This window comes from Mycteria americana, chromosome 1 (genome assembly GCF_035582795.1).
Source record: "Mycteria americana isolate JAX WOST 10 ecotype Jacksonville Zoo and Gardens chromosome 1, USCA_MyAme_1.0, whole genome shotgun sequence".
Lineage (NCBI taxonomy): Eukaryota > Metazoa > Chordata > Aves > Ciconiiformes > Ciconiidae > Mycteria > Mycteria americana.
Genome location: NC_134365.1, coordinates 72631509 through 72654677, shown reverse-complemented (window position 1 = coordinate 72654677; position 23169 = coordinate 72631509). Strand labels below are relative to the sequence as shown.

The 23169-nt window shown below is 37.5% G+C and overlaps 1 protein-coding gene across 1 annotated transcript in view; it reads right to left on the bottom strand.

Annotated features, from left to right (window-relative positions):
- Positions 1-23169, bottom strand: part of PIK3C2G (phosphatidylinositol-4-phosphate 3-kinase catalytic subunit type 2 gamma) — a 222599-nt gene that overhangs the window by 111858 nt on the left and 87572 nt on the right. The window contains 4 exon segments of the mRNA XM_075505608.1: positions 3675-3769; positions 4937-5030; positions 15859-16047; positions 22856-22986. Of these exon segments, the coding sequence (XP_075361723.1) occupies positions 3675-3769; positions 4937-5030; positions 15859-16047; positions 22856-22986 (509 nt within the window).

Genomic DNA, 23169 nt, shown 5'->3' with positions numbered 1-23169 from the left:
ATGAATAGTCTGTTCTGTCCACCTTTGCCAATTGCTGTCCGTAATTTTTAAATAAATTCTTCAGACAAACTTATCACTGCTTGATGGAAAGGAGTTAATAACATACTATGCAACATTAATAGTAAAAAGGTGATGCGCTGGTACAACATTGTTGGGTAGCTGCTTATCACTGGTGTGCAGAGAAATTGACTCAATTTTAAATAACTGAGATATTATTATAAATTATATTTGTCATTAAAATAAGCTAGTGTTGACAGTCACCACCAGTTCTGGTAACTAGTTTCTAGATTTACAAGAATGTTGTAAAACATGGAAGTTAAAATCAGCTGACTTTTCCCCTGTGGTTCTGAAATCACATCACCAGTTTTCTGAATTACATTAGAGTCTCCTTTTCCAAGTTTTATTTTGGGCAGGTACACCATGCACAATGTTGTAATTTTTAATAGTGGAATGGTAATGTCATTCATTACAATTAAAAATAAATATAATCTTGTTACTAAAGTTTGTTTTTACTAGTCCTTGCTTCTTGATTGTTAATTTGGTAATGAAACAAAATGCAACACTTGAGAATAAAATGTTACCTAATCGTATTTCTTAAAAGAAGTTATGTTGAGTGTACACACACACGTGTTCCCCACATTATTAAATCTTTGAACTTCTTTCTAAAATCTCTTTAGAGACAAGTGGAAGATAACCTCTGTGTTCCATTACTTTTATAAGGACTGAAATTCCATTTGTGAAGTAAAGGAAAGCCTTTATTAATTAATTAATGAAGGCTTTATTAATAAAAACTATGACATTACTGTTAAATTTTGTAAATAGGAACTGCCTTTTAAAATACTGGAACAGGAACATGAATAATTACATAAATTGAAATGTTAGGTAGACAATAGTTTACTACTGAAGAACATGGTGGAGTAGAGTAACCAAAGAAAAAAAAGTGATAGTGTGATGAATACAAGAAGCAAAATTCTAAGAGATGTGTGCCATATTTAAGTTCTCAGTTTAAGTTGAAACATTTCAACAAAAAGCCTAAATAAAAGTGGTACCCCAGCTCCTTCCACTAAATTGAATGGGACTACTAGATGCTTGCACAATTAGTTTGTGCAGCTAAACATATACATTATACACGCAAGTTTAGTCAGACTGTTTAAAATTTACCAGTTTTTGAAACTGAGAGCAGCCAGCCAGCAAGTATATTATGTGAAACAACCCCCCCACCTAAAACTAATGACCACTCAGTTTATATTAGGTGTACATAGTTCTACCACTATACTTCCAAGGATGACTACCACAGAGGTGGCTGCTGTTACTTGTCTGCTGTATTTGCTCACGCTTCCCCACTCTTCCAGGTTTTGCCATATTCTAAGACATCACCATTAGGTGAATTTGTTCTCAGAAACAAGTCATCCGTTGCAGTTTATTGACAGGTTGTTCCGTGAAAAAGAACTCAAATATACACACCTGATCCACTATCACAGTGTTTCTCTCTCCTGCTATTATTTGCTTTTCTGGCTAAGGAGGCCCTGACAGCAAACTCTTAATATTACCAAGTTTACAAGGAAAGTTAGTGGATGCTAAGTGTTAGCTGGCAATGTATTCTTCAGTTATGTTACCGAGATCCTAATGCTGACAAAATTACATTCATTTCTGCCTTGTGACTCAGTAAGACAATACTGAAAGAGAATAATGAAGAATAATGATTAGAGAAAAAACCAAAAGTAAATAGCTTTGAATATTTCTAGAAATGTATGTATATATATATATATGTTTTATATACATGCACACATTTACACATACATACATACAAATGCATGTTCATTTTAAAATTTAACCAAAAGCTGTCCTTCTAGGAAACTAAAGTTCACACTGCATGTAGAAGGTACTTTTTATTTAGGGATAAACAGCAAATCACTATTTATACAGTTAGCATTATTATTTATGGGAAGTGTCCACAATCATGTGCAACTCCAGGATATGTGTAGTTAGAAACAAGTTTAGTAAACTAGTAAACCAGTAAACTGTTCCATCTGCAACCAAAGCAGAAGACAGAGACAGTAATCAAAATATTTAACAAACATTCAGTAGCTGATATCTCCAATTGCTAATGCATACAGGGAGAAAATGTGCTTGAAAAACAATCCATGGTTGGATGACATGAACAGGGCTAGTACCAGCTGAAAGGCAGAGACAGTGAACATTGAGAAATATTCTATTTGATATGGGTATGTATAGTTATGCTATATATTAAGCTATATATAAAATAAATGTATTTTGCCACATTAAATTGTACTGTGTCAGATAAGGATATCTATTACTCAGGATGGAATATCTGCCATATATTATCCAAGATTATAATATTAGACAGCTTGAGCAAAATTTGGGAAAAAATGGGAATCTACACAGGTCTACACAGCAAAGTAAAGAGGAAGAAGACCGCAGATACTTAGTCATTTTTCTCATGAGAAGAAGAGAGGAGTTAAAGAAAACACAGGCAAACTGATGATGTTCCCACTGTCCATTGAACTCTAGAAATAATTTCTAATTGCACAGGAAAACTACCAACTCTCTAGGCACATTTAAGAACTCTAGACTGGACATTGTATACCCGGTATGACTAAGTTTAATATAAGATAGTAGAAATCGTCTCAGGCATATTTCAGGCACTGTCAGAAAAATGGCTCACTAAATGTCATTCCTCTTTATTTGACAGATACACCTATTAGGCATGTTATTGTTATCCTACTCATTTCCGTGAAAGAAACACATTCATAATTCTGTTTCATCCCCACTAACACTTCCAGAGATCATGCAGGTATGAAAGTATGATCTATGCTCTTTCCGACCTCACACTTCATCAACCAAACAACTACATTTCAAGTTGTTGTCTTTCCTTTGCAGAGAGGAAAGCTTTTTTTTTTAAGGGGTCTGAACCAGTTGAACTGTAACTGAAAGCTCAGTTCATCTATCATTACTAAACATGGAAAAAAAAAAAAAACAAAAAAACCAAAACCCACAACAGTTTGATTTTCAGATCACAGGGCAGTTGTTCAGATGGCAGAAAGCCACATTCGTATTCAGAGAGCCTTGAAGTAACAGCACAGCAAAAAGAATAACCACCGCATGCAATAATACAATTACAGAGGTCCTTATATTGTAGAGGTAGGTGGTGAATGGCACGTACTGTCAGGACTGGTACATCTCCATAATCATGAAAAGGAACTATTGCAAACTCTACCATCACAAGTCAGACTGATATGCACAGGGGTAAGAGATACACTTTGACACGCATGAGAAGTCTGACAACTTCAGGAGAGGTCAGAGAAATCACAAAAGCAGGATCCTTTGTAAGTAAGCCAATGCTGCTTGGAGCTTGCAAATTTTGAGGAAGACTATTTTTGGCTCAAACCAGAAAATGCAGACAAATACAAATGGTATCTTAGGTGAACAGAACTTCCCCTCTTACCTCCCGCCAGGGGCAGGATGAAGGCAGAGATAAGTAAGTCTTTTATGCAATTTACCCGTACTCAGTACTGAAAGGAGAACAAAGAAGGAGCAAAAACCCTAAGTTTTCTGTTGATTTTAAACAAAAAGAGAGTTTGTCACCAACAGAATCATGGCTAAAGTTCACTGTAACACAAAAGGACTATGGTAGTAATGGCAAATGATCTTACCAGTAAAGCTGATGGGCTACTTGGATGCTCTGAAGAGAACGATTCAGCAGGAGTTTCACTAGAGGGCTTTCAAGACTCCACTCAAACTTGAGCACCTTAACAGATAAATTAATACTAAGAATCACTTGTATGCTGGCTTCATTGTCCTTCCTTTATAACAAAATTAATCAGAAAGGACCCAGTGCTTAGCTTGAACACAGCAATCCAACAAGTGGAGAATTCCCTAGCAATGCAATGAGCAAAGAAACTTCAGGACACAAGTGTCTGCCACCATCTGTAAGACAGACAGATGTCATCCTGATTCTGGCTGTGTTAACATATATGTAAATATGCAGCTTTTCTTCCCCCGCTTAAAACTATCAATGCTATATTTAAATTTTTATCTGATTACCTGGTTTGGAAAATAAACTTATTTGTGAAACAGAAGCTGTGGAAGGTGAAAGGTCACATAAGTGTCCTACAGTGTGAATGCTATAAAGCTGTACAGGTTCCACTGCTTCACAGCAATGGATTACATAAATATATTCATACATGTATACATATATGTCTATCTAGATATGTGTATATATGTGCATGCATTTATATAAATATATATTTTAAAACACACAAAAAACCCCTGAGGAACTCTGAAACGTGGAATTGTAAGCAATCCATGTGCACAGTGTAACAAAGTAAGGGGATAAAGCTTTCAAAATGGCTGGTTCCTCCTTAACTGCAACAGAGGACCTACTCAACCACAATGTAATTGCTTTGGAAGCAGTGGGCCCATAACTTGTAAAACATTAATTTCCAGTGAAATGCAATGTACATCTATAAAGAGACAATTCTACACCCAAATCGCCCTGGTTACTCTGTGCTGACAATGATTTTCCCCATATATGTGGTATTAAGAAAACTGTGATTCGTTGCAACACCACTTGCTTCCTTGACTGCAATGAAGCCCTGCCACCACCAGCCCCTGGTTTGGTGGTCATAGCAGAATTTCTCTTGTTCAGATGCACTTCTTATTTTTCTTTTTTCCTTGAAAATACCTTCTTGAAGTATACAGAAAAGTTCAATCAGCATGCCAAACAACTACATTCTCTTGAGTGGAAAACAGTCTATAGCTCAGCCCTGTTGTTAATTCAATCATTGCATCAGCTGACCAGCCTTTCTTATTTATTCCTCTTACAATGTATCTATCAAACTGAAAGAATCAAAAGCATTTAATGAAGGTATTGATCTGGACAGAAGACTTCCTCGGCTATCAATTTCTTCCTTACCTGAACCAGCTGTGGGAGGTATTCTAACAATTCATCATTTGACAGACTTTCTATTTGTTGGACTGCTGTTCTGCGAATATCTTGATCTGGAAAACTAGAGCAAAACAAATAGATATCATTAAGAGCTACTGAACCACTGCAACTCTCCTGAGCTCTCACTGATATAAAATGTTAGAAAAACAGGTTTTCTCTCAAAATGGAATAAGAAAAAAAATCAATTCATTTGCTTTACTGTAACAAGAGTCAAGAAACAAATAGCAGATAACTTAATTGAATTGACTGTTACACTGTCATACAGGGGAAAAGAAAAAAACCCTGATCTTCAAATACCTTTTTTAGTTTGAGCTATCATATGCTGTAATTTCCTTTATATGTACTGAAATATGAAGCAAATTATGGATCTTGTCTTGCTGCTCCTACTTACCTGAAATAGGAAATTTCTGTGCCATGGGAACTTTTAACAGTCACTTGAAGACTTCTTTTGTTCTGAGCAACAACACAAAAGCTTGAAATTTCCCCCACAAAAAGGGTTCATTTCAGACAATTTATTCCAATGTCAGCTCTTCTGGTTCATATCACAACACAATAAAAAATATTTTTTAAACGGAAGTAATTTTGAAATGGAAAACATGTTTTCTTTTTAGTTTTTCTAAAGGAAAATTTAGTAAAAAGTCAACATCTTCCCCCAGAAAGGCTCCAAGTCAGTGAAACAGCCATTTCTGACTGGAAAATGTTTGAGTATTCAGCATAAGCTGTATTCTCAACAAATTCTGGTTGAAACCAGAGTGGCTGTAGCCTAATATGGATTTTGTGATGGAGCTCTAACCATAAAAATGATAAAAGAGGAAAACACAGTGTAGCAGCAATGATAAAACAGGGAAATAAGGCTGGATAATATAGCTGGTCAAAACATTTTTCTTTAAAAAAGAAAAAGAATGAAGTTTTGGTGTAACCTGACTGATCAAATCTGACTCTTAACAGAACATTTTCTCTCTTTTCAGAGAAAAAGACAAAAAGTATACAGTGTTTCTTTAATATTTGAAAGCTGAAAAATAAACTTTTAAGGACTTATTTTGAAAAAATAAAATATAAAAATAATTTCCACCTTTTCATGTGTTGCATTTGTGACATTGTGATATACAGAGGATTTCATGTACAGAGAAGTTGTGTAGATTGGTTCACAGTTAGATGTTCTGCTGCTGTCCCACTTTCACAAAGAAAGGAACAGATGTGCTCTTCTGTGTATGTCTGCTATGTGGTGTTACCCTTAACTATCTGTCAGTACTTGAAGTTGTCCACTGCCATCCCAAGATGCTTTTCTGTCTTCTCCTGAAGCAAACTGGAAATGTTCATACAGACCTTGCAGTCACCAGAGCCACAAGAGTGGTCACCTCTGCCAAAGGGGCAAAAATGTCTTCAAACAGCACCACAGTCGATTAGATATTGTTCAAAAGAGCAGCTGGGCTTTGATCCAGTTCTCTGAGGGCAAGTACCTGCCCCACAAAAAGCAGTGAACCCCTCCCCTCTGAACTGATAGGGCTATTAGGCTCTTTTGAAAACCTCGGATTTGGCAGTCTAGGCATACATAAAAATGATGAGTGAAGGACACAGATTATCCTGACACTTTGCCCTGGAGAAAGCCCTTTGAAATCAGAACCATCACGTATGGCAGAAGGTGTCACAGGGCCACCAGTATTGCTGCTTTATGAGCTCAACACGAAAACAGACTGCTCTTTTCCCAGCTTCCCATCCAGCACCTTTTGCCAACAATACACCCGCTAGAAAAATAAATCAGAAGTGAAACACGGGAGACAGTGCCACATTTGCAGCAACGACTGCTCATTGCTGTCAAGAGAGAAAGAGGTGAAATTGTAAAGGTAAGTGCTTAGAAGTATAATGGCACCTGCAGCTCTAAACTTGAGCTTTTGAGTTCAATAAAACAAGCTGAAGCAAAACAACATGTACACTTTGATCACTGAATTAACTACAGGCCATCAAATAAAAATGTAGATATTTGGGAAAAAAAAAATTTGGTCCACAAGTAGGTCCACAGTTGGACCTACTTGAAAGGCCTGGCTTCTGTGCTGCAATTGGCTGCCACCTGTAGCCTCTTTCAAACCCTCTTTTAACAATGCAGCTCAGGTCTGATTTTATTATTTTGTTTCTCTGTTATGGTACATGTTTGATGATGTTTTTAATACACTTTATAATTGTTTGTATAATGCTGAGAGGGCCTTGATGAGGAGAGCGGGAATACATTATAAATAAATTATCATGATAGCCCCAAATTAGCTGATTTTGCAAGGATTATTTATTTATTTATTCTAGGCAACCTATTAGGAATATGAAGTTGTTACTTTAATATTCACATGGCTATTTAGAACAAAACATATTTGGAGGAGGACTGCATATTAAAAAAATTAATCCCTTTCATATCATCCTATCTTCTAATTATGCAATTGCTCCAAAGGCCTGTGTGCCAAGCATGTGCAGATAATATGGAAATTAGTCTTTCCCTTCCCCTTCTCGCGTAGTTCAACAGGTTACTGAACAGTGAAATATGCTCTATATAGGCACCAAGTCAAGCAGAAAAATGTTATTACTTAGTTACTGCTTGTCCTTACTAGCAGCCAGCATTTGAATATATGCAATTCTATGATGAGAGAAACTCTTATATCTTTTCCAGCTAAACAAAGAACGATAAAATTATTTTAATCTCAGCCTTTCCAGAAAATTCAACAGCTAACATTTAATTTGCTTAGAATTAATTTACTGTAAGGCAAAACTGGGGCTATATCTAAGTTAGCAAAAGTATCTATAGAAGATGTGATTAGAATAATTATGAGCTCTAGTGCATAGGCACTGTGGTGAAAAATCTACAGGTTAGTTTGTTTCAGGATACATGGCTCTTGTCACTCTTCTTGAATGAGATTTCGGTAATTTGTTGGTCCTGGTTACTAAACTGTTTCCTTCAGCTTGTAAATCTCAAGGTCAGCTTGAGGCTGAGTGGAATCTTTTTGAAAGAATGGGCAGTTAACACATTCTCTTAACTACCTGACAATTTGTTAAGCCCCAGATGTAATATCCATTGTTCTCTTGAATTTCAATGTTGTTCAGGGCCACAGGTACAATAGAAAAATATTTAATTGTATTTGATTTACCCCTTACATTTGTATTTGAGCAAACATTTAACATACTCAGAAACACTAGAACTACAGCAAATGCTTATGAACTCAACTAGTATTATATGTTGCTTATGCTATTCACGCTTACATACATCAGTTTATTCGCTAAAAGCCAATAATGGGGTAAGGTCCAGAAGCAGACCCGAGTAAAAAAATCCTACCCTTCACATGCCTGGAAACTATGCCATCTTGTAGTCTGGTAATTAACTAGGGCTAGAGAGGTTTTTCCAGTGAATAATCTGGCAAACTTTTGAGTGTTGCATCAAATCTGATTTCAGTAATCCATAAATTAGTTCTGATTAGAGGACACAATTAATTGATTTTTTGGCTCTGTGACTCAATGCAAAAGAAATCACTTCAGGCCTAAGAAAAACAGCTTCATAGTTTGGATATTACGGGACAGCTGATTTCTGGGGCTTGCTATAATGAATATGTAATTATTTACACATATTGAAAACTCTGGAAGCAGAGAAGTGAGACTACTGTATCACAACGAATTAAATATTCTAATCTTTAAGGGTACTCTCCTAAGAAAGAGGAGCTCATCTATACCACAGCTCATCTATACCAGATCAATTTTGCAAAGGATTTGAACCATAGATTATCCGGTTCCCGACGTGTGGCCTCTGATGGCTTCAGAGAGGCAGGAGATTCAGGCACTTCTCTTCCCTAGCTGTTTTATGGTTGTCACCAAAATCTCTGAGAATTTAGCTAGGAAAAAAGTAACTTAAAACAAAAACCTTTAACCATGACTGTATGACTCTTTCTTTGCATAATTTCAAAATGGTAATTTTCATCCAGGTTTCCAGTTACTTCTAGTTGTATTTTTTTTCCTTGACAAACAACCCATTGGTCAATAAATAATTAAGCGAATAGAACTATGGTGCTCCTCATTAATTTGCCTGACTGCATTGTAACATATTGTAGTTTTCTTCTTGTGGCTGATTTTATTTGTCCTCTCTTCAGGTAATGAGTACTACACAACAGAGACCGTTACTTCTTTTGAGTTTATTCCAGGTTTACATGCTCAGAGACACTACTGAAAAATAAACAATATGTAAATGATAGTTGTTGAGTCTAGTCCTTAGCAATAAGTCAGACTATGCAGGACTTCACATTTCCCCTTCACAGCTTGTTTTGCAACCTGGATTCTCCCTAAGTTATGAAACTGATTTTCTTTGATATTTAACCTCAGCACCCCCTTTGCTGTTTTGTTCTTCCCTCCCTGCATGATGCCAATGATCGACAGCCACCCATTTTACAACTTCTGTCTAAGTAGCTGTAGATCGTTAGGTCTCCCTTGAGACTTTCAGATGTTTTTTGTAAAAGTTGAATCTTGAGCTGGATGAGCATACATTACAATTTGCTTTAGAAGTAAGAACAATTTACAGTCTGATTCTTTTCATATAGATAGCCAGTAGGGAGCTATTTGTCCAGCTGTACCTTTCAGCTAAACCAGATTCAAACAGAAAACTAAGCGCTGCTGAGGCATCCTGTGGATTTGTGAAATTCTCTTGAGATTTTAGCATTTGCCAGTGGTGACTTGATTGTAAATGAGAAATAGATGTGCATTTCATTTTTAACAGTTTCATTATTGTAATTTTATTGCACTGTCTCGAATAACCCTATGCTGGAAAATATTTGCCAGGTAAATGGAACTGTACAGTTCACTACATTTTCTAGCATGTAAGGATCTCTATAGAGAACAGAATGGCCTTTCACAAGCCATCTTTTAAGTTAGGGGCTTATAACATACCACATACTGCAATTCCCTTCACATTTTAAGTTCTGTTGCATTTCCAAAAAAGAAAGACTCTGGTCCCACGAAATGCATGTTATTAAGTCTGTTAGAAACAAGGAAGGCTGAGCTACCAAACCTATTGGAATAAAGATACCAATTCAAGGCAAAAAAACCCACTTAGTAAAGGGTATCATGTCACTGACAGGTGCAATTGGGCCAGGAGAGAAAGTCTGGAAGAACTGCTTAAAAGAATAGACAGATAAGTTTCGAGTGGCAATTTAAGTATTTTAAAAGTACTTAAACAGGAAGAGAGAAGAAACTTAAAGAATAATAATTAAGGAATTCCTTTAGTTTTAGCATATAGATAAAATTAGCAAGGCTATTTGCTTTCTGTTGGTGATTTTTTTTGTTCCTCTGAGGGCTTCTAAAGAAAACACTGTGTGAGTGTATGAAGATTAGAAAATGGCAAGGACTAAAAGAAAGTACAGATAGATAACAAATACTGTCAGTAAAAAGGACACCAGATTTTCAAAATTTTCAGTTGAAAAAGAGTAATATATTCACTCCTCATTGTGATAAGACGTGCGAACCCTCCCCTTCCCCCCCCACTGCAAAGCTCATGATCAGATACACTAGCTATTGCTTTGGCTGATCGTTTGGCAGATGGATCTGTAGAATTTACTCACAGAAAATATGCTTCAACTAACACTTACATAGATTTTCTACAAGAAATTCTGACTAAAACAACTAGTAATAAGTTTAAGATGTCATGGAGACCATATGGTGAACCCTATCCTAGGAGAGAACAAGACAGAAAGAAATTAACAAAAAGCAGTTTTCTATTTGAAACCTGTATGATCCAGAAGGTTCTTCCCACCCCAGAGACAAACTTTGTTCTCTGTTACATTAAAACAAAAGAACAAAAACATGGAAAACTTGATTATTTACAGGTTTAGCCTCCTGATTAGATTGCACACTTACGTACAGAAAGCATGCCATATCCTACACAGTTGTCCATTGTTAGTTGTCTTACTATAGCTGTCTGTTGTAGCCTCTTCATATTTATTGCCAAGAAAGCTAAAAATGGTTAAATGCGGGGGGGAATAATCATATTATGATGCTTAAAATGAAGAGTTGTCTATTCCTAACAATGCATACATCCCCACATAAGTTATCACTAAATTTCATGTACATTACTACAAAGCAGTTTTAAAGCTTTATCAGTAGTGTGTTCTGTACATCAAAGTATCAAATTAATTGTAGACTGTTGCCTTGTTCTTATCTTAATTCTTTGCATAAGCCAGTGTTTGCTCTCCACATTGATATACAATTACAGCCTTTTAAACCAAGTAAGATGCAAACAGGCAAGATATGCTCTAGCTGTATCTATTTGATAAATACTCTGTTGGGCATTCCGCTGTGGACTCTCAGGGAACAGTTCATATTCTGCTTTTATTAAAAGAATGACAATCTGATTCAACACTTTTAAAATCAATTTGGCTTTCAAAGGTGTAAGAACAAACTCTGGCTTCAAGCTACCACATTTTATTATAATTATTGGTTAGAAAGTGAGTTTCACATATATTGGTATATATCCTAACATCTGAAACTCAATAGCTACTCTGCTACATAACATAATAATCAACAATAATACTGTCAGAGTCAAAGGCTGAGGGATGCTATAACCAAAAGGGCATCTTCTCTGGCCAAGGAGAGGTAGGAGAAGTCATATCTTCCCCTACTCTGCCTGCTCCATACAGGGGATTAAGTAAGGTAGCATAAAATCCCTCTGACACCTTAACGTCTGATCTCAAAATCCTCCGAATCAGCACATGGTTTTAAAGGAATGTCGTTTTCCATGCACTTGTCCTGACAGAGCTAGAATTTAGCAGAAAGTTTCTAGGAAAAATTTTTAAGCCTACCCGTGAAGTTATGTCTTCACCTCCACTGTCTACTGATAAAAATTCTCTCTTCAGAATGGTTGCAGCCATGCACAATACTGGAAAATGAGTTACCTTCTTTGGTGGCTGTTTCCTGATTCTAGCTCAATTTCCTGATTCTTAGCCATGATACCTCACAGGTCTGCAAGTGTACTCTAGATGTCCCAGAAAAAGAAGGTTGGAGCAAACATTCTGCTATTTGGGTTAATGAATATGTTTTGGCTTTCATTTTCAATAATTTGAATAGCAAAATAACCTGACAAAAATTTGTAAGTGCAGTTGTTCTATACATACACAAAACATTGGCACGTTAGCAATATATCATCAATGATGGCATTTCTAACACTGCCTTTGGTTTCTTTCTGTCATCAAGAAAATTCTCTAAATAAACAAGTGTACTGGTGTCATTTCTGTGGCTAGTGTACCATGCAAAGTAGATACAGTTATAGAAAGCTCTAACTCCACTAAAGCTTGGCTTTTTACCAAACTCAGTAAGTGAAGTCAATGGTAAAATGCACAGGGTACCAACAAGCAGTGCTGAGTAGGAGGGACCAGCTCTATACCTTCTGCCTTAGGGAAAATTAGCAATGGCTTATAATCACCCTTCCCTGAAATTAGAGGTAAAACTAAGAGTATAAAATCTTATTCTGCACTTCCCCCTGCCATCCTCTCCATCTCGTCTTTATTGATTAAAGAAACATTCATTGTTTTTTAAATTGTTTTTTTAAGCGTTGGCTTCTGAGGCTTTAAGAATCAATGCACTTGCTGCAAGGACTGGATGCAAGGTTGCTACTAAATTTTTCTGTGAAATGTACCATGATTGTGTTTCCAATTTATGAAAGTTCTTCCTTTCCACTGCATAAATGAGTATGTTATCATTTGGCTGCCTTGAGATGTGCCTGCAAAGTGGAAGAGCATAAGCTGGAGAGACATGCTCAAAGAACAAGAAACATCTATTAAATTGTACATTTAACTGTGTAGTGAACAAAACAATTTAGAAGTTTCAGAAAGTTGCAGAGGGGGTTCTAACTCAGATGTGTGATAACAGGGCTTGATCTGATGGGCCATGATACCTCTCCCTAAGCTCTGTCATGCTGTCTTCTAACCCAGGCAATGAGGTAGCGTGTCCAATGACTTTTATTTCTTTATACTTGCAAATGTGAGCTTGAGCTTAATCATCAGGACAGATGCTGCTTTTTCACTTTGAGAAGAAGGATAATTTAGAGTCCCCAGCCCAAGGCTTGCAAAAGTGACTAGTGATTTTGAGTTCCCCCTCTAAACTGTATAAAGAGTAAGCACATGCCTGCAGGAGGAACTCGGGTTTTTTAAGACACTGCAAACTGAAGTTCCAGCAAAGGAAGCATCCAAAATTCGGAGTGATTAGAAACTCTTGGTGTCTTTTATGGTATTGCTAACAATGTAAGAAATTGTGGTACATAGAAATGATACAACATAGAGCTGACCTGTGGATCTCCTTGCTACAGGATGTTCTGAAAGCCTATGTTATGTTTATGTGGAATCGATTTTTATTTGGAAAAAATCATAGAAGAAAAATGCAAGAGGGCTCTTAAACTAAAAAATTCTGTCTCAGGAAGTCTCTGAGCTGCAGATTACTGGAAGGTGGGAGAGTAGCACAGTGTCATTCTGTTTGGCCCATTCTCATTGTCTTCCCCAGGAATCTGTTCTTGGTCACTATTGGAGACAGGATGCACTAGACTGATTTTTGGCCTGATTTAGCGCAGCTGCTCCTGCATTCTTGCGTTATGTTAACAATACATGAAGACAAAGATCAGCCCTAATTTATTTTACTTACGTATTATTTCATAGTGATGGTAACACAAGTCCTTAAAATAGACATGAATATATAAAAAGCATTTCTTTTACTTTCTGCTCATGTCTTATATGAACGTGGATCTTTCAGCTGTGTCTCAGTAATCACAAGAAATCAGAGAGCTGTTTTGTGGATGATAGAAGTGAGGAACTGAGTTGATGAATTGTCAGTGCCAAACATAATACAGGATAGAGTTGAATGAACCTTCAAAAACAGCTCAGTTACAGAGCCTACAATCCAAAGTTAGTGAAGGTAATGGTGAAGGAAAGTTGGACCCTATCCAGTGCTACTTTACTTTTCAAAATGATTGAAATCTGAGAAAAAGAATCAAGAGAAGAAACCTCAGAAATCCATTTATATGGAAAGTACTCCTCTCCTTCAGCCCACTCTCTCAATTTGCATATACATGTGTCTCAGCAGTTAAATCACCTCTGAAACTAGACATCTTTAAGGAAATGTAATCCCTCTGTTTCTGAAGGTTAGCTTCCCAGTTGTTCACGCACCTACAAAATATTGTGGATATGTGAAGGACAGACAGGTTTTTTTAAAGAGGATTTGTACCGTGATCCAGAACTTTTCTGTAGTGTTAGCATGGAGGAAGAAAACCCAGATTGATATTATCTTTTGTGAGAAAGAAACTAAAGGGACAAACCAGCTAAGATCCCAGATCTTGATCAGAAGTACTTGTTCTTTGGCACCATTGCAGGTGCCAGCCACTCCCAACGGTGGCACCAGGAGAGACAAAGCGATGACATCTTCCCGTCTTTTCATGCCAGCAATCTTTGTGGTATCCAGAATGAACAGTGCGTACACTGCATCCACTACACACTAAGAAGCTCTGTGACAGGCTGAGTCATATTAAATATCCTGTGAAGCACCTGACAGGACTGATATTCTCCACCACACCCTGATGCAGAGCTACATCTTCAAAGAACAATCAAGCTCTTCCTTTGCAGAAATGCCACCCATACACAGAAACAAAGTTTGACAAAAGGTCTGATCTGAAAGCCTGGCATGCTCTGACAAACCACCTCAAAATCTCTTGCTACTTTGGGCTGTGGAAGACAACACACCACCCATATACTCCTTTCTACATGGTTCTTTTATAAATTAGAAATGGATTCTAATAATTTAATAATGGGAAATAAGATAACGATTATATTCTCCAGGACCTGACCTTTCAGGATCTTTGCTTTCATCATTCCCACTAAACATAAAAAAAGACATGTATGCAAACATGTGAAACTACTAATAGTTCAGATGTAAGCCTGAGACACAGGTATTCTTAGGAAATCACATCCAGAGGGAAATAACAGTCGATAGCCAGTTTTATATTATTAAATAGCTATTTTTTAATAACATGGAGGTGAGTGTATACAGTCTTTTCTCAAGTAAAGCTTTAGGTGAGGTATTTTTTTTTCTAAAGGTACAACATGGAACTGAGATTGCAAAGCTGGTGTGGCTTGTGCAGGTTACCCAGACAAGCAAGGGCTTGATAAACCAAATTTGCTCAACCATTTCATCTGCACGTTTAATGTTTTCACGGGTAGATCACTTAATGCAAAATACTTTCCAAGCTTTTGGAGGAAATGTAACTGCTGACACAGATTCTGTCCCCCGACATCTGCTGTTACATCACAGGTAAGACTATCTCAAACATCAAGAAAGCCTTCCAACAAACAACCAGCTCCCAGTGTAAGAAATGGGGGTGGAATATAAGGCATCACAACAGAATTTATTCAAAGCGTGGGGAACTGACTTCAAAGTTCCATCCTATCTACTTCAGAAAGATGGGCTACAGGTGGGACTGTTTGTATTTACATGGTCTCATAATCTGGAAGCATATTTCAGTCCTCCTTATCTCCCATTAGTCACGTCATGTCTGTACAGTAGTTTGAAGATACGGAGTGCTATGTAAGTGCTAAGTATTTGACTGATCACCTCTTACCAGAAACTGACTGAATCTGCTCTAGAGAATGAAATACTCTTTTCGTTATCCTGAGAAATAGAAAACCTTCTCAGCCACAAAGGCAGGGCTGGCACATTCAACTCAAGGTCATCACAAGAGTTGCAACTATATTTTCACTTTGACACAGGGACAGAACTGAAAGCACAGTCAGTGAACCAAAGCATGATACTCTGCTGAGCAAACTGAAGCGCTGAATTAATCAGCACATGATCATTCTGTTTATTGTTATTTTCCTACTTAGTTAATTTTCCCTTACCTGAATGTCAGAAGCCCAAGTGCCTCCAGAGGGTTAGAAAATCTCCATCTCTTCAACATGGCATACATTTCTGATAAAGTCATTCGATCCCAACTGGGTGCACTGCCCAGCACCAGAGGAAGGGAGCAATTTTGATTATTGCAGTAGTAACGATAAAACCATAAGATTCTTTTCTGTTGCTCTGAGAGTCTGGAAGAGAAGATTAGAAATTCAGTTTGAAATTAAAACCACCTGGAGCTTTGTGTAGCAACAAACTTTATTGTACAGAGGGGCCAAGTCATACAGTACACTGCTTTTTGGCTAAGTACATGTTTTCCTTGGGGTAGGATATAATTTTCTGCAGACCAGCTTTTATAAGAAAAGTGATACTTATACTCTGGATCTGTCAGCCTTGGGTCATATAAAAATGAAGTGTCAAAAGACACACATATATGGTTATTTCACATCCCAAGCACTCCCATTTTTCTTCTCCATTGTCTCTGTTGTTGTTGTTTGTTTGTTTGTTTTTACTGGGGTTTTCTGACAAAGAAGGTGCAGTTATCACTGGATAAATTATTGTTACATTCATCTGCTACACATCATCTCTAACTACTGTAACAACTAGACATACAACACTACTAGCCATAGCTTTCATTCCTGCCCTTGCTTTGACTGTTTAATGCAGGTGTGTCTATTTTTAGTGTATTTGCATTTAAAACGGGGTTTAGGCACATCCATGCACATACACAAGAACATGAGCACGTGTGCATGCACACACACCCAGTGTGATTATCGCTAGCACTGGTATGAGTTTGGAAAAGGGAAGGAAAGCTCCCAGCAACTCCTATGTCTGTTCGCAAGGCCTGGCATGCCATGCTTCGCTGTACGCTCAAAAAAGATGTAATACCAAATTCCTCATAGAGATATTAGATATCTACATGACATATTGATAAAATGGTCAGTCATCACTACCATATTTCACCATAGTAAGAAATGCCTCAGAATAATTTTTGTAATACATCCTCTGATTTGTCAACAATTCAGATGTCTTTGCCTCATGCATATTAAATCCTAGGTTTTGATACCATCAGAAAACAGAAAAAGAAATCCCCATGAGAGACAAGCTCAGATTATCTCCTTAATTTGATATCAGAGCCTTCAAAAGCAAGCTTTGAGAGTGCAAACTAATCACCAGTTCACACAAATCATTACTGAAACCAAGAGGAAGATCGTTTTTCTTGGTCATACTTGACCAGATTGGTGATCCATCTACTTAATAATGTAACATAACTGTGACTTTAAACAGACCTAGGTATTTCAGAGCAAGGTGTGAGAAACTTTGTAGAAGGCTATAAGTAAATAGCTCGTTTCCAGTCAAGTGTTTCATTATCCAGATGTGTAAGCAGGGCTCAAAATCCAAGTGTTTACATTCCTTCCAAAGTCTTCTTCCTTCTATTTGCAATGTTTTGGGACATTCTTAGCCAAAAAACTATCTTAGTCCTGCTCTGTCAAGATAGTGGCTTTCACAACTCATAGCAATGAGTTCCTTTGGCTCTGTATGCACTGGAGAACTTTTCTTCTTTGGAATTTTGAATTGCCAACCGTTTAGGAACAGAGAGTGGCGTTACAAAGATGAGCATGTTTTTTACTGTCACAAGAGTGAATGTTCATTTCTTTCCCTTAGGAGAATAAGTTCATAAAAGTATGTAGAAGATGAATCTAACTATGACACAAATTCTGTCATGACTTTTAGTTATCATTTCAAGAAAAGTATCATTTCGATAACCATTTCAAGAAACGGCTTCAGAATTCACAGCATGTCTATTGTGACAATAGATAGATGTCTTTGTGTTTGCGTGAAGAAGTCACACACAGAAAAAAAGAGATAAAAGTAGGCCTAAGACTTTATTGCCTGTCTGGTTTTCTTATGCATTCGGATAGTATTCTGCAGGACAGTTCAGCTAAAGGACCCCTTTTATATGTTGACTTTAAAAAAGGGATTTAAGCTTTCAGACAGCATCCTCCAAACTAGACAATCTGTTGTTCAGATTAAAGCAGCTAAAGCCTCTACTGAGCTTACAAAGGGAGATAAGAAATCAATCCCTGTATCAGGTTTTCTAAATAACAGATTTCTGCCTCTGACTTCACTCCAGAGGCAATGCCATTTTCTCTTTCCATGTTTTAAAGATCAGAGATGAAATTAAAGGTTGGGTATGGTGGGGGGGGTTTAGGTTTACATTTTAAGTTTCTTAGTTGTAACAAAAGTTTACATATACATGTAACAGGACATTTAAGATGGATGGTAAAAGTATTTTGCATACATACAGCATCTGAAGATTGTTATGCTAACAAGGACATTTCTTTGGCTCAATAGGGATAAGATGATAATAAACCCTCTTTATTGATAAAAATGCAGCTTATGGGGTTTTTTTAGGTAGAGTTGTATCTAAATTTCCCTCCATATAACAGCTATATTAAAATACATAGCCTTCTACTCAACACAAATAAAAAAATCTTAAAACCTAAATAATTCAGTAGTTTTCAGTTTTAAAGTTTTCATTAATCCCTTTAGCTAAATGAAGGAAAAAGCTTCTGTGAAAGCTTTATTAGCTGGTCCTAATTATTACTTTTTTTGTGGGGGAAATGGGAAAAATGAGTTTAAATGCTTCTGAGCTGGTTTTGTTGTTCATGTTCAGTACTAAAGCAGAACAAGACAAAAGGCAAAAAGAGGAAAGAGCAGCAAATCTCGCAAATGCAAATTTCTGTCCCCCAGCACTGATTCTCACTTGCAAGTTTCTCTCCCGTGGACAGACTAGGAAAGCGTGCAGCATCACCGCACTTTTTTTAGACCTGTTCCGCTATTCACCCAACTGGAAATAGCCTTTCTAATCACAATTCACAGCAACAGCACTCTCATGATGACTGGTAGGCAAATTAGATTCTTACCAGGTAAATGGCAAAAAGGAAAAGGAAAAGAAAAAGGGAAGCTGAAAGAGAGGAAAAAGTAAGGTAGAAGGAAAACGATGAATGAAGGAAAGAAAGATAGCAGAAACAAGACCATCATCTTCCTGGCTTCAAATCAGTCTTTGATCCTTACACTGGGAGCCACTGTGCACAAGCAGGCTGTATCATGTTCGAAGAGCAGCTATTATCTCAGACAGCTAGTTTTCTTGGGTTTGTATTTCAAACACGGTAATCCTAAAAGGAACCAAAGGCTCATACCTGAACTGTTTTCAGAAGTCAGCCAAAGTGGCTGGCAGTAACTAATGAATTCTCTTGGTCCTCCCTCTCTTGCCTGGTTTGGTGATGATGCCAAAGATCACACAGCAGCACACAGTGTAGGGCTGTGAGGAGCATGAGAGCCATATGGTGCAGTTCATTTCCTTCAATCCCATTGATCCCCCCACTAATCAACATCCAAGGGATGCTGGCCATGGAGACCAGTGATCTGAGCCAGCTACCAGAGAGGCAAGGGTCCAAGAGTCAGCTGCTAGGGGAAGACAATATGTCTGGACCAGCTACTGGGGAAACCCACATCCGTGTAACAGGGAGAGGTCCAAGCACCAGCAACTGGAGTGTAGTTGTGAACCTTGGGGGCTCACATGTCTGGGTGTCAGCAGCTGGGGAGAGCAGGGAGATCTCAGGCCTGCTACTGGATTGACTGTCTGAGCCCAACTCCTGGAGCAATTAATATTTTGATACTATATATAAAAATATATGTATGTATGTACGTATAGGTATTCCACCAGTGGATTTTGACCCTGATCAGGCAGAGAGAAGGAACAGAATCAGGCTGTCTATGCGGTCCATTTTGTGGCAGTACTATGTGTTTTTGTGTGCTGGTAAGGTACTGCTTTCTGCCTGTGTTGATTTGTTGATATTCCTATCAGGAATATGTGGTCCACCTCTCCAATGGCTGAACCTGGGGACATGGACCCACAGCAGCCTTGCATTCATAACACTACTGGATTCAATAGCCTATAACAAGGACAACCATGCAGTTGTCTGTTTTTAACCATTGTTTCCTCTTTTTCTACTATAGGGTTAAGAAGATTTTCTATCCATTCACATATGCCTTCTGCTTTCAGTAGAGTGAACAGAAGGACCTCGGCAGCCTGAGAAAGGTTTCTTGTGTCTTCTAACTACAGACACCCATTTATTTCAAAATCATATTTGAGGCTTGTAAGCCTGAAGCATCATCATACAGACATATTGTCACTGAAAGGCTACCTAGATTCCTCTCTTTTTCTTGACATAGAAAAAAAAGGAAGGAAGAGATCTTCAGATATCATGGTAATAATGTGTCTGGATACCCATATGTTGTTACAAATTTTTTTAATAAAACTATCATGACCAAGGAAGGTAAAAAGAATGCATCTGATACAGATACAACGCAAATTACAGGCTGACAGATTCCTCTTGATCATAAAGTACTTAAAAATGGAATTCCTTCATTCAAACCCCAAATATGCTACCCTTTACCTTGATGATTCATTTGGTAGTCCAGCTTGGCCCATAAGAAGATAGGATAACCGAAAACAACAAACTGAGGAAAAAAACAGGACTACCGTTCTCTTTCCTCCAAGAATCTGTTATTGAACTTATCAAAGCCTTAACTCCAGCCTTGTGACTTTCAGTGGTCTCTACATATTCCCACAGAACCCAAAATTATTGTATTCGGGATGTTATAGGTTCTACCCTTGCCTGGTCTTTATAGTACCTATTTATGAACCTGTTATCTGTGAATTTGTGTATAGCCTTCATGAATCTGATGATGTTGTCTACCTCCACAGCTTTGTGACAGCAGATTTTAAAAGTTCATCGCTGACTGTCTTAGGAAGTACTTTCTTCCATTTGTTGACAATTGATCTCCTAGTTGTTTCATTGAATGTCCCTAATCCGAATATTGTGGGATTTGATGATGCATTCACCTTGTCCATCACCATCAAGATTTTATAAAAATTAATCATACATACACACACATCCTCTGCTGTTCTATTCCCCAAACTAAGGAGTCCCAGCCTTTTTAGCTTCTCTTGGTCAAGCAGCTGCTTAATCCCTTTAATCATTTTAGTTGCCCTTCTCTGTACATTTTCCAGATCTACTGTGTCCTTCTGGAGTTGTGGAGACAAGAACCATGCAGCATACTCAAAATACAGCACATCAAGGTTTTAGCAGTGAAATGGCACACATTGGCTTCTTCTCTACATCATTCCTGACGATGCCCAATATTTTGTTGGTGCTTTTGGCTGCTGCTGCACATTGTACTCATGAGTTCAGGGAAATATCAGCAGTAATGTCAAGATGTATTTCCTGCATTGTAACTGCCAGTTCTGAGTTCAGTGTCACGCACAGATACTAAGATAATTTTTTCTTAAATATATCCCCTTAAATTTATCCACACTGAAGCTCATCTGCCATATTTATGCCCAGTTTTGTAAGGTCCTTCTGGATCTCCCCTCCACGGCACGGTGTTTGTCAATCTGGCAGAGTTTAGTACCATCTGCAAACCTGGGGATTTCCCCGCCCACTTCCTTCTCCATGTCATCAGTGAAGATACTGAATAAAACTGATCCCAACCTTGAGCACTGAAAGACCCTGCTGCTGATTCTTCCATTCTGAAAAGCCACCATTAAACATTCAATCTTTGCCTTTAACCAGTTTTCCTCTAAACCCATGGCAGCTTCATTTCTGTAACAATCTGATGCGGAACTTCAGCGAAGTTTTTTGAACATCCACCAAAGCCCCAGTATCCATGCACCCACTGACAACTGTCTAGGACAGCAACAGGTTGGTGAGGCAGGGTTTCTATTCACAGAAGCCACACTGGCTCTTTCCTGACAAATTACTCCATACTTAGCTAAATGCTTAATGATCTTATTCCTTCTTACAGAACCCGCCATTTTACCATGAATACAGGTCAGATGCATTGGCTTGAAGTTCCCCAAATCACTCTGGAGAACCTTTTGCAGGTGAAAATTTTGCTGGCAACCTGCCAGTGCCCTGGCACAGTGGCTATTCACAGTAATAAGATACTGACCTGCCATTCATACTTAAAAATAAAATAAAAAAAGAACCAGATCACAGATCCGATGGTTAATAAAAATAATTTTACATTTCATCCTGTCTCTTTAAAAGTTGAAGCAAACATCAAATACACCAGCAAGTTTGTCTCTTGTCTTTTTTTAAAGAAATTGCTTTAAAAAAACCCAACCAACCAACATAGAAATCAGTACAAAAAAGTCTTCTCAACAGATATGTCATATCACACCAAGAGGGCTGGCTTTAAGTTATTTAGTTGTTGTACAACTAATGCACCTTTTGGCCTTTGATGGAGGATTAATTCACACAACTAACTGTGATTGGTATAATGGCTCTCTGCAAGCACTTATGTTCCCAGTTCCACTCTGATTATATTTAAAATTATTTTATACAGTACATAATCCTAATTGATAGTGTAACATACATATAGCTGAGCATACTAATTTGCCCCAGTATATACAGTGTGTTTTGTTTCACTTTGTCTTTATCCACCTTCTGTGAAAGCTAAACTTTCCATACTTCTTTCCTTGCTTATAACTTGACACAGATTGTTTTAATGTTTATTTGCCATTTAACTACTATAGCTGAAGTCTGAGTGTATTATTACTAAAGGAGACTGATTTTCATAGAACCCAAAGGTTTTCTTGCTAATACTGATGTAGACTTATTGCATCACCTGAAAATCTTACGTTTTGAATCAAAAATCAGTTTCTCACTTCAAAGACACAAAAAGATATAGTAATAGAAAGGGAAAAACAATCCTTCTCTAAACTGGTAAAATACACTGCCACCTCCAGGTGCTTATTTAGGCTTTGCTCTGATCTGTTCTCTGATTTAGAGGTGTTACTTCTCAAATCAATCAAGCTAGGCTCCTTCAGAGGAAAATTTTGTTTTTAAAGAATTGGATAAATTTAATTGTGATCGATAGGATAAGTACAGCAAGCCAAATGAGCAAGGCTAGCTGGGTACAACTTACAGCAAGAGAGAATGTGTCTGCGAAAGTCTTGTAATATGCTTCAGGCAGTCTTTGGTTGGCTCTTCAAGATCACCTCTTCTTTCTTCAGGTTCAGGTTTAATGAACTCCAAATTAGTTTCTGGAAAGTCAATCTTTATTTAAAAAAAAAAAGACAGAAGTCCTTTTAGCAATATGTATTCTCAGATACACCTGTCAATAAATGTTATCTTGGATTTGTACAGAAAGCATACAAAATGTGAGAGAATGAAGAAGGGATAATTCTTTGACAATGCTCACTGTATGTAATATATTACTTAAATATGTTGGTGATAAAC